Genomic DNA, 12,719 nt, shown 5'->3' on the forward strand with positions numbered 1-12,719 from the left:
GGGTGAGGGTGGGTGGAGTGGGAATCTTCCCACAGACCCTGGCTAGAATGCCAAGATGTTTTTCATGTCTCACGAGGTTGTCAACCAATTAGACCAAAGAGATTTGCTTTCTGGACTGCACCTAAAAGATTAGCCTGTGGGAAAGGGCAGCGAGGAAAGTGTGGCACCTGCCTGGAGCATCTAGCAGGAGACGACGGAGGCTTTCTAGAGCCCGTGGGTCTGGCCTGACCTGATGACACGGGGTGGTGTGTGTGTGTGTGTGTGTGTGTGTGTGTGTGTGTGTGTGTGTGTAGGTTTGCCTTGAGTTCTCCCCACCACACACACACACACACACACACACAATCATCATCCCCACATCTGTTTTCCCAAGCACCACTGCATTAGAACCCCACCTTCACCGCAGGGTCTAGTCACCCCATGAGCAAGTGGCTAGACCAGGACCGAGTGATCCAGGACCATGGATCTGGTGTCTGTGCCTACTGGCTGGTGCTCCTCCATGGATCCTTAATGGACTTTGCTCTTTCTTTTTGAAATGTCGCCCCCTTTCCATCCCACACAGCCTAGTGTCTGCGGTGAAGCCCAGCTTTAGTGAACCACCTGCCTCTTCCCGAGCACCTGGCCTGAGGCTGCCTAAGCTCGGGCCCCAAGACTTCTGAGAAATATGGCCTTAGCGGTCTTCAGCCCTCTCTGCGAGCCAGGAGTGGCTCCACCCGTCTCTTATCCACCACAGCTGAGCAGGCAGCTTGTCCAGCTACCCCCGGCACCCTTCCTTTTATTTGTAAAGTTCCTCCTGTGAGAACAGCTTGCCTTGGACATGTGCTCAGGGGAGTTCATGTTATTGAAACGGAAAAGTTCTCCGGGAGTGAGGGGCACCATCTCCACCCCGGTGCTCCAAGCCACACCTGGCGACAGCCCCCCCCCTCCGGCTCTCAGCTCTGTCAACCCGTCCAGCGTGCCCGACACAGAGCCTGCCGTGCCACACATCTCTCCAGTTCTGCCACTGCCTCGGACTGGCCTTATGTGGTGGCAATGGCTTTGCCATCCTCTAGTGGCTTGTCTTTCCACAGACCCTGACTAGAATGCCAAGGTGTTTTTCATGTCTCACGAGGTTGTCAACCACTTAGACCAAAGAGATTTGTCACTGGGCCTGTGTGGCTCCCTCTGGCCTCAGAAGAAAACTTCCGGTAAGGCGGGGGATGTAGCTCAGTCGGTAGAGATGCTTGTGAGTACCTACCAGGCCCCGGGTTCCTTCCATTCCTAGCATTGAATAAAGAGAGTGGTGCACACCTGTAATTCTACACTCAGGGAATGGAGGCGAGGGAGAGCTAGACGTTCAAGGTCATCCTTGGCTGCATATAGAGTTCGAGGCAATCAGGACTACACGAGACCATGTTTCAAAGGGAGTGAGGGACACGACATGGGGACGACAGACCTACGTCGTCGTCGTCGTCCCCCCTCGCCCCCAGCCCAGGAGATTTGCCATGCCCTAGCTGCTTCGTAGGCTCATCCAGCGACTTCCATCTGTCCCTTCACTGCCCGGGAGTCACCCTGGCTTCCTGCAAACCCTCGAGACCTCCCTCTGGGCTGTGTGGCTCCAGGTCCACAGCATCCTCTGCTCTTTGCAGAGCGCGCCGTCCGGATTCGTACTGCTCCAGAAGTTCATGCGGTAAGTTAGTCAGCCTCGACTTTCCCCCTCCTCAGCCTTCCTTGGTTAGGAGGCCACTCACGATGAAGCCGCTTCCTTCTCCCTGGGGTCTGCCACCACGGGTCGTTAGAGTACCTTAAGTTATCACTTACCGGTTTGTGTCCCCAGCGAGAACACAGGACTTGTCCCCACAGACAAGCAGAGTCATCAGATGAGTAAGTGCGTGTGCACCATTAATTACCACAGGGACCTCTGCTTTTGGTGGGTTCCCCTGCTGCATCTCTGGGCCAGGCATTAGCTCAGCAGTTTTCCATATGACCTTGGGAGGTGGCTACATGTAATTCCATTTTACAGATCAGGAATCTAAGGCTAAAAAAAAAAAAAAAAAAAAAATCCAAGGGAGACCACACAGCTCGCACGCAGCAGGCAGAGCCCAGCTCCAACGCCAAGTCAGTCGGCTGTCCAAGCCCACATGCCACCCCTGCTCTGAGCCACGCTTGGGCATGACAGGCAGGCTCCAGTGCTGCCTGGGCCTCTGCCAGTGTGTTCTGATAATTATCCCATCGCCACTTACCCACTCGGTTATCAGATTTCGTTTATCAGCCCTTTTTGTTTTTACCCTCACAGATTCTGGCTTGTCAAACAAGAACTCGAAGACTTCTTTTACTTACTTGTTTTGGTTTGGGAGTTTAACCCAGGGACCTAATATCTCTCACTCGACAGGCAAGTGCTCCGACATTGAGCTACACACCACACCCACGGCACCCCATCTGTGTTCCAGCCACACGGGCAGTTTGGGACGGGGCCAGAGAGGGTACTTCATGGATTATGCTGAAGTACTTCTGTATTCAGGCTGCCTGGCCCTCGGACGGAGTCTGCAGCAGACCGAGACTGCCATGCACAGGGAAGACAGGGACTACTTAGGTTTAAGGTGTTGGGCTCATACTCTTGAGATGCAGATTCCTCTGTTCCTGAGGGCAATGAGCAGTGTGGTATTTAGGAAAGAATTTTTGTGGGTTAAATTTAGGGGACTGAAAAAATTCGAAGCCAAAAATATTTTTTTGGCAAGTGTCATATAGCATTTCCATCTGACGGAGAATGAGAGACTTTTTCCCTGTGTGCCTGGCTTTTCCACACTCTGTCCTGTGGGTGGCTGGTGCCAAGGGCCCTGCCACCCCGGTGCTGTTATTTATTTATTTTTTTTAGTAACATAGCCCACTAGCCACTGAGGTGAAGGCCTTTGGATACTGATAATGAAGGAGGTATATTTAGCTCTTTCCTTGTAAATAATCTACCTTTCATTGTTTCTTTAGGAGTCTATGTTTTTGTTTTTGTTTTTTTTTTAGAGCACTTTAAAGTTCTCCTGTCACAGGTCTGGTGTTGGGGGTTGTGTGTGGGGTGGGCATAAATGCCCTTTCTGGATTTCTCCTCTTGCTGGCTGGCCTTGTTGTCTCCTACCCTGGCTCTGTGGGCACCTCCCCTATGGGGAACAGATGAAGTCCTGAGTGAGCATATGTTGTTGACATGAACATGTCAAGGACCCCATTGCCTCAGACTCACGGGAAAGGCATAGCCTTCCTCTGGTCCATGTGTGGAAGTTATGGGTCCAGAAAATCTTACCCACAGCTTCCTCCTCTCAAATGCTTACAGCCTGGGGTGCTCCCTGATACGATGGAGACCCCAAATGGGATTAGCTGAGCCTCCCTCGTTGCTCAGCTGTGTGAAATAAAGCTGCCTCCGACCCAGATGTAGAAAATAAACGCTGCTGTTGCTGTTTCCACCAGGGCACACAGCCCTCCTGAGCCCACCTTTTCCATGTGTCTGTGGTTTCTTCGTGCACCACCACCCCAATTAGGTCAACCCTTAAACCAGGCAGGTCAGAAACTCCTGTCTCCATCCTGTTTCTCAGTGGGTGACAGCACCACTACTCAGTCACTGTGTCACTTTGCAAGTGGAACTCACCGACCCAGGCCTGTGGGATAGGTCCTTCTTGGTTTGTAGAGGAGGGAACAGGGCTCCAGAGAGGCTAAAGGACTTGCCCAGGGTCCCTTACCTGACTTCAACCTGACTTGTGCTGCTCTGGCTCATGGCATTTGGTACCAGGAGCAAAACAGACCAAGGTATGTGTCTTCGTTCTGCCCGTGCAAGGGCACAGTAAGTAGCAGGTGGGGACTTCCCAGCCAGTTCGTAATCTGTTAAATGGTTTGAGTCCCTTGACACTGACTCACTTGGTAGTTGTCCGAGACAGAGTTTCTCTGTGTAGTCCTGGCTGTCCTGGAACTCACTCTGTAGACGGGGCTAGCCTCGAACTCAGAGATCCATCTGCCTCTGCCTCCCAAGTGCTGGGATTAAAGGTGTGCGCCACCACATTTTTTTTTAATGGATGCCATGTGACCATAGTCAGCAGTGGACCTGGTGGTATACAGGTCTCCTCAGCGGTCCTATTGGAATGTCACTGGGCCCCTAGGCTGGACACAGAAAGCACGCTGAGGAGGGTCAGGGCACTGAGTTGGGTCTGGGGCTCCGGGGCAATGCTGGCTGGATGAAGCCATTACGGACCTCAGACCAGCCCCTCTGCGTCTCCAACTCTGTCCTAGACGACAATCATAGCCCTCTTCATAAAGCATTGGTCTGCTCCAATATTCCTAGAGCTAGGGAAACTGGACCAAGCAAGCCCTCCTAACTGCTCAAGATAAGGAAGAAAACTAATCTCAGAGTCACAAAGGGCCACCCCGGTGGCTAAGCAGCCACATCTCACATGTCACACACTTGGGCACACGCTTGGGCACAGCCCACTGCACTTGACACACTTTGCTTCGGGAGACATCTACCGTCCGAGTCACCTCTCCATCCCCCACGGACCAAATTCTGTTCTGTTCGGAAAACAAACTTCAACATCTCTTCTAAAAGAAAATAACAAAACAAAACAAAACAAACTTTACTTGCATTTAGCCATTAATAAATAATTTACAGTATGTACACGCAGTGACACTCCACACAGGTCGCAGACATGTGGACACAGTGAGGGGTCCCCACTTCCAAGCAGAACGTGATCAAACACAACCAAAATAAAGTGCTTCAACTTTTTTTTTTACTTCCAACATAGGGATACCTAAAAAACCAGCAGGGAGGAGGCGGGGGCCCCGGGCTGACCCTTTCCAGCTACCCATGTGGTTTTGGCAGGGGTCAGGACCTCTGGGAGGGAGGGGCAGGTTCTGCAGCCTCCTGGCCAGTGTATGAGAGGTCCCTGGGGAACAGCAGAGGGCTGCTGCTTGGGGCTGGGGTGGGCTGCGGGGCCACCGGCTGGGTGGCCCATGGGGCCAGCTGCGCCACCATGCTGGTCCCTGGAGGGGGGCACCTCTGGGACAGCAGCAGAGATGGGAATGGCTCTGGGCTCTGTGGAGGGGCGCTCACCTTGAGCTGAAGGAAAGCTAGGCTCCCCATGGCAGGCCTCTGGCCACGCGGCCGGAGAGTTTCAAGAAGGTACTAGTGGGTGGAGACGCTGCCGGGGGACCTGGTGCTGGGAGGCCTCTTAGACGCTGTTCTTCCCACCAAGAAATCCAGGCGAGAGGTCTGGGGTGGGGACGTGGAGCTGCCGACCAGCAGTCAGGGAAGCGTAGGGGGCGGGTGAGGAGAGAGCCGACAGGGCAGGCCAGCTGGCCCTGTCCACTGGGTCCTGCTGCTCATGCCCTGAGGCCCCCAAGACCCCTGCTGAGGGGCTCTTCTACCTGCTAACGGGGTGGGGAGGCAACTGGGGGTGGAGTGGGGGCAGGAACCGAGGATCACTTCTCTGTTGAAACATTCCGAACCAAGCACTTTGATTTCATAAGTGCAATGGGAGAGGGGCCGAGGGTGGAGCCAGAGATGGGGATCCGAGCCCATGAGTGGCCCTGCTTAGACCTCAAGGCAAAAAACATACCTTCCCTCCAACCGTGAGGCTCTGCAGGCTGGTGCCTGGGAATGGCACCTCGAACTCACATCCACAGTAGCTGGACGCACGGGGAAATCTCTGTGTAACACTGGGTTGGGGCGGGGGCGGGAGGGAGGTACCAGGAGGGTGCAGCCTACGGGCCACAAGGTAACGTCCATTCGCTAAAGATGCCGAGCGGGGGGCCCTCTGGGGATGTCATATTGCTAAGGAGGCCCTGCCTAGGGAAAGAACTGCTTTAGCCCCACTGACGTGGTGGCTTGGGGGTGTCCCCACGGGCTTTAGTGTGTGCGAGTGTGCTTTGTGTAACAGTGTGTGCGTGCGCATGTGGGAGGGCACACGAGGCCCCAGAGTAGGTGTGCAGCAGTCAGCCGGGCCTGTCTCAGTGCATTGTGTGGGCGGGGGTGGGAGGAGCCGACTTTCCCAGTGTCTCTCTGGTAACGGGGCGGGACTTCAGCTTATGGGGGGGGGGGGGCTCTGGTTTGCACATTCACACGGTGGGAGGGCGGGGTGGAGGGAGCTGTTCTCCCCCTCACCAAACTCTACCGTCACAAAAACACAGCACCAATCACCACAACCTTGTCGCGTGCACTAAGAGAGAGAGAGAGAGGAGAGCTGTCCCAGGCCCTGAGCCTCGGGCCCAAACATTTGAGGATGGCTCGGTACCGGCCATCATCAGCCAGAGGCCACCTCGGTTGCTGAGTGGTGCAGAGAACACCGGGTCACGGGGAGCCCAGCTGCATCCTGTGGCTGGCTCCGGCCCTCAGACCAAGGAGAGGCCGTGGGGGCCAGAGCCCAAGGCTCCGTGCAGGAGCCTGCCCCTCCCTCTGCATCCTCCGTGGCCAAACGTCTACCACAACACGGGCAGCAGGGCCAGAAGCGTGAAGGTGCCAAGGAGCACCCGGGGGACCAAGGGAGACGCTGCGGCGGCCACAGCCCCTGGCAGCTCCCGAGTCCTTTCAAAGAGGTGCAGCTTGTCCTTGTTGGAGTGGAGCACCTTGCCATCCTCCAAGGCATAGTAGGCGGCCAGCGTGAAGTTCACGTCCCCGGTGGTGAGGAGGTCGAAGACACAGGCCTGGTAGTACAGGTCTTCGACGGGCAGCTTCTCCTTGCACTTGGCCACGGCTGTCTCATACGGGAAGGTCTCGGGGACCACAGGGGAGGGGCTGACAGCGGCCGGCCTCCGAGGGCTTTCGGCGTTGGCACGGAACGCCTGGAAGTCGATCTGCTGGTTGAGCGGGCAGCCGCGCAGGCAGAGGTAGAGGCCTTGGCTGTCACGGTCCTCCACGGCGTTGACCACCTCCTCGGGCATCCTGACAGCAAAGGTCAGGTAGCGGCCCACCTGGCGCACCACGATGGTGGTGCCGATGTACTTGGCCTGGATCTCCACGTGCTGGCCTGACACTTTCTCTGTGATCTTCAGGCTGTTGGCCCCGTGTTTATCTCCGCCGTTCTTGGAGCCGTCGGCAAAAGCTGATGGAAGTTCATCCATCTCCGCTTGGTACACTTTCTGGTCCACACACTCTTGGAAGTTCTTGAAGATAATAGTGAGCTATGGAGAAGGGGGGCAGAGGAGAGTGGATTAGGACTCGGGGGAGATGTGCCTTAGAGGTTTTAGGAAACTGGGAGACGCCGTGGACCCTCCATTCTCCATAGTGGTCACAGTTCAATACCAACCACACTGCTGGACATTTAGTATTTTTCTTCATAACTTTTTTTTTTTTTTGTAATTGTTTTTTGTTTGTTTGTTTCTGAGACAGGGTTTCTCTTTGCAGTCCTGGCTGTCCTGGAACTCACAGAGATCCACCTGCCTCTGCTTCCCCAGTGCTAGGATTAAAGGCATGCACCACCACCACCTGGATTTTTTTATTTTTAACATACTAAAATTACTTAGAAAAACTTTAGTTCACTACCCTAATTAGAAAAATCAGCTCATTCACTATAGACAGGTGAACCATAAAGATAAAATAAAAAAATAAAGTTAATATTAAAAGGTCCAATTAGAAATAAAAGGTCCTTAGTCCACTCTGGTCAGGCTAAAATTCTGCTCCCCCAAACATTAGACGCGGATTCATTCCAACTCATGAGTGTGGCATACCAAGTGGGACTGGGTAGATGTGACTGGGTTAAGGGGTGGTGGTGGAGACACACTGGATTATCTGTGTGGGCCCAAGGGTAACCACAAGTGTCTGCAGAAATGAGACACCGAGGGAGACAGAGCCGAGAGGGGAGGCAAAGTGATTAGGAAGGGCAGCCACCAGTCAGGGGGCGCCAGCAGCACCAGATGCCAGAATGCTAGGAAGGGGCAGCCCCGCGGACACCGTGGTTGGCTTGCATGGAGCCCAGCAGCAGGCATTATGGAGGGAGGGCGGCAGCGCTCGGAGATGAACGGGCAAAATCCGCACAAGCGAGGGCAGAGATCATGGCTCCGAGGCAATTTTGGGGGTCACTTCAAGCTGGGGAGGAGGAAGAATAGGGAAAGGAGGGAGGTGGTTATCAACCAAAAAGAAATCCAGAGGCTTCATCAGGCTGTGGCCGCAGCTCCCATGCAGGCCAGAGCAGGGAGGTCATTTCCACATGGAGCCTGTGGTCTGCAGGGGAAGGGCGGGGCGGGGCTGCTTCAGGGGAGGCAGCCGGTTGGCTAGGGCCAGCAGTAAGTGTCCTGAGAGCCCGGGACGCTGTGTTTGGCATTCCGGCACTGCTGCTATCATCCCTAGTCTCCTGTGGCATTCCAAGGACAGGCGACACCCCCAATTTTACAGAGGCTCAGAGAGCTGTAGTAACTTACCCAAGGTCACACAGCCACAGAAGGCAGGACCGGGATTAATTTTGGGTCTCTAACCTCTTGGACAGTGGTTCTCAATCCGTGGGTCGTGACCCCTCCACCAACCCTCTATCTCCAAAGAAAATATTCGCATTACAGTTCCTAACAGTAGCGACATGACAGTTTACGAGGTAGCAACGAAAATAATTTTATGGTTGGGGGGGGGGTCACCAGAACTTGGGGAACTGTCTTAAATGGTCGCGGCACCAGGGAGGTTGAGAACCCCTGCTGTTCTCGGTTCTTTCGGCCACTGGCGCATAGGGTAGGAGGCTGGGCAGCTTGGGAAGGGGCTGAGTGTGATTTTTTCCTGCCTGTCACCCTGGTCGAGGTGTCTGGTTGTTTTCCAGGGAGGATGCAAAGCTGGAGACACAACAAGACTGTGAAAAGGATGGCCACCCCCTGCAGCTGCTGCTGGGAACCAACCGCTCAGCTGCGGGAGGAGGTGGGATGGGGAACCGGGATACCATGAGGGCTGTGCTCATCTGAGGGCAACAAAACCCCAGAAACCCAGCCTGAAGCCATGGAGGGAGGGGGCATGTGGGCGAGGTGACACCCAGAGCTGCCGGGACTCGCTGTCACCCTCCAATCCTTGTGTTATCCCTTCCCAGGCTCAGTCAGTTACCATTCTCCTCTCTGAAGAGCGACGCTCACTCCTCATGGAGAGGGGCCTGGCTAGCTAGCCGATGGGACTCCAGGGGGACACCGCCCCCCACTTCTACCCGAGGCGATCTGCTGGTTTAAGGGACCCAAGGAAGGGAAGCAGGTTGCTGAGGGCACGTGGGGCTTGGCTGAGGCTGGATGCTCTCTACCTGGCTGCTCTCCCAGGAGAGAGGGCCATGACGACAGCCTCAGAAGGCTCGCAGGGTCAAGGGCAACAACCCTGGGGGCGCTAAGGGAATCTCTGGCCCAACAAGTGTAAGGACCAGAAACCGGAACCACTCTGGTGGGGGCCAGAAGTAGATGAGACAAAGCACCTAGGCTCAGAGCCACAGAGAGGCCAGATGTGAGGACTGGGGGTGGCAGGCAGTGCCTGGATGCAGCCCCAGATGGCCACAGCTGCAAAGAGCCTAGGAGGCCCAGGTAAGCAGAGTGTCCTCGGGCCAGAGCAGTGGCACCTAGTGGCTTCTGAGCACTTGGGCTGAACAGGCTGACAAGTATTCAGAGCTGCTGGAGGAGTCCATTGTTCTGTGGGTCCCTCATGCTAACCAGGCAGTAAATGGTGGCAGCCAGGGGTCCTGGGACCTGAGAAGACACCGAGCCCCGTGGTCACACTGTACCATAGGCCCACAGGCAGGAGCGGCGGAGGAACATTAGTAGGGTCATTAGTTAGGCTCCATGGGACTCTTAGGGGCTAGGGTACTCTGGCTTTGGGGGGTTGGGTGGGTTCCTTACTCTATAGAAATACTAAAAATCAAACCAAAATAACAACAACAACAAAATCCTAAACAATACCGCCCCCCCCCCCAATGAACCAACCAACCCAAACCCCAAACTCCTATTCCAACATCTTTTAGATTCTATTTGTAGAATACAGTCTGGACTAGATCATATTAATATCTTCCTTCTGACTTTAAAAGAACCAAGAACCTTCCCATGGCCATGTTATCTCGGGTTCAGGGTGGGGTGCACCTAGTATGAGGAGGAACTGGCCCCCTCCTATTGCCTCCTGAGAGAAAGACTCGGGAGGCCTGAGTCCCCAGAGTGTGAGCCCTGTAGGCACTGGCTGCACAGCTTCCTAAGCACGGGACTCCATTTCCCGTTTCCCTCCCTAGGGCTCCCGTTTCCAGCATGCACAGGGATGTCAAAGGAGGCCGGAGCCTGTCCCTGATGCAGAGCTGTAAGCCTTGGGCCACAAGAACAGGAAGCAATTCTCCTGTCCCTGACCTAAGAAAATCCGACTCCATATGGTCCTTCCGGCTTCTCCTTTTCCTCCCGGCCAACAGCTTGTCCACTGTGGTGTGGCGGCACCTGCAGGGATGAAGGTGGCCCAGCCAGGGTGGTCTGGGAAGTGGGTGGGCCTGTCATCGGAGGGATGGCAGGGTGAGGGACGCGGGCGCTCTTGTTTGGTGTGCAAGGCCACACCGCCATGGGGAAGGGGGCTCCTGCCTGCCAAGCGTCATCACTGAACAGGAAAGGCTGGTTTGGCTCGAACCGCCATCTCTCATGGAGACAGCCTCCTGGAAGGCTGACAGGCTGCCTGACTCCCTGGCACTTGTGCCAAGGAAGCAACCACAAGTAACAACATGAAGGGGGCCCTGTCGAAAGCCTGGCGGCCGGCTGCCAACCCACCATGCATGGATGACTCTCTGCCTTTGGTATCCTCCTTCTCAAAGGGGCCCCCGGACCTCTCAGTGCCTCCCCAACATACACACGAGAGAGAGAGAGAGAGAGAGAGAGAGAGAGAGAGAGAGAGAGAGAGAGAGAGAGAGAATGAGAATATAAGTACGTGGTGTAACAGGCTTCTGAGTGCTAGGGGGAAATAAACAAGGCTTAAGAAGGTGGGGGAGGTAGAGAGCGGAGTTCCTGCCCTCGGAGCCTCAGTTTTCCTTGCCTATAAAGTGGGCACGACCAGCCAAACTGGGAGGAGTCAGTGGAGTGGGATGCTGACTGACGAGTCTGTCTGTCCGTCTGTAGAAAACCCTCTCTCTATTGCCCTTGAAGATAAAGGGAGGGGCCGGGAGGGCTAATGGCGGTGCCCTGGGAATGTACAACGGCCCCGGGTGAGGCAGTGTGCATGTGGGGCCAGACTTCCTGCACATGGGCTTCCACAACAGAGGGTGAGCAAGGCCACCAGGTTGGGGCTAGGCTGCTTCTGGGAAGTAGAGGAGGGGGCAGCAGGGGGAGGGTGGACACAGCTGGAGCTAGAGTCTAGACTGTGGGGAGAGGAGGCCCCCAGAGACTATGCTGCTTTGGGGGCAAAAGTCTCTTACACCCCTTGCTTCCCCATGTTCCCCGTCCCTTGGCTGTCATCAGGGGCCAGCTCAGTGGCAGACCCTGCCAGCTCCCCCGAGGAAGAGTGCCAGAGCCAAAACATGCTGCTGCTCTAGCACCCTGTGCTGGGCTGTTGGCATGAGGCAGGAGGTGCCAGCAGGGAGGGCATAGCATGGCAGTAAGAGGTGGGATCAGAGTGGCTGGATCAGAGAGCACACACACACACACACACACACACACACACACACACACACACACACACACTCGCGGAGCAAGAGCCTCCACGAACAAGCAGAACGCCAGGGCCGTGGAAACCGGCCACTGAGGTAAGCTCATCTGGGGCCCACAAGGCTCCCGGTCTGGTCTGAGTCTTGAGTTTGCCTTGGCTACAGATACCAACACAGTCACTGTCCGGTCTTTGGCAGAGCCAGGCTGATGGGGTCTGAGAGCACTCTGCCTGCTGAGATCAAAGGTCTGGGTCACAGAGGAAGGAGGATTGGTCTCCTCAAGCTCTGCCGCACCGCCCCATACCAGTCTGGAAACCTCCATGCTGGTCTGGGCAGGGAAGGCCTCCCGTTCTTGCTCAGGCCGTTCTTTGGTGCCAAGAGGCCTGCATCAAGCCTGCATGAGAGCCGACCTCTGAAAGGCGTCAAACGAAGCACAGGAACAAACGGACAATTAATTTCCTGGCCTTGTGGACAGCACTACCGTGTCAAGCGCTGGGGTCTAGGTGTACCTCAAGCCCGGTGTTTAAAGGCCAGTCACGCTGCCTCCTAGTACACCAGGCGACAGAAGTCCAGGCCCAGCCTCCTTCATCACACACGGATCTGTGTTTGGGCTCTGTTGTCTCACAGGGTGATGACACCTTCTTAGGTCAAGAGGAGCAGCAGCTACCTGGTCCTCATCCCTCATGCCTTACTTACATCCTTAGGTCTCCCCGAGGCCCTAGATGCCGGCCCTCAGGAGCCCACAGCCTGGGGCAGGGGGACAACTGGGTCTATTCCAGAGCTGTGTCTGTTGCTGCATTTAGAAGCTACCGCCTCGGGCTCCCAACATTCATTTACCTTGGCTCTGGGGAAGGAGGGTGGTGAGCAGCTGAACGCTACAGGAAGGTGTTTGGATCCTTGCCTGGGGCACCCTGAAGTCTTCTGAGGAGGAGGGTGTGTGTGTGGGTGGGTGGGTGGGGGCGCTCTGGCCTCGCTGACCTCTAGGCATCAAGATTTGGTACTCTGAAGCTGGTAGGGCAACCATGGTGAAGACCCCTCTGTTTCCTACCCACCAGGAGGGCCCAGAAAGAGAACGCCTTTGGGAGGTCACGGCCACCAGAGCAGAAGGAAGTGGTAGCGATGGAGCATTTTTTTTTTCTGGCTGCCAGGTCACCTCACTGTCCT

General features: G+C 55.5%; 1 protein-coding gene across 1 annotated transcript in view; it reads right to left on the minus strand.

The window, feature by feature from the left end:
- Nucleotides 1–4,549: 4,549 nt before the first annotated feature.
- Rgma (repulsive guidance molecule BMP co-receptor a) overlaps nucleotides 4,550–12,719 on the minus strand; it is a 45,210-nt gene continuing 37,040 nt past the window's right edge. The window contains exon 4 of the mRNA XM_028893283.2: nucleotides 4,550–7,125. Within this exon, the coding sequence (XP_028749116.1) occupies nucleotides 6,424–7,125 (702 nt within the window). The 3' untranslated portion in view covers nucleotides 4,550–6,423. The remainder of the gene's footprint in view (nucleotides 7,126–12,719) is intronic.

This window comes from Peromyscus leucopus, chromosome 1, assembly GCF_004664715.2.
Source record: "Peromyscus leucopus breed LL Stock chromosome 1, UCI_PerLeu_2.1, whole genome shotgun sequence".
Classification (NCBI taxonomy): Eukaryota; Metazoa; Chordata; class Mammalia; order Rodentia; family Cricetidae; genus Peromyscus; species Peromyscus leucopus.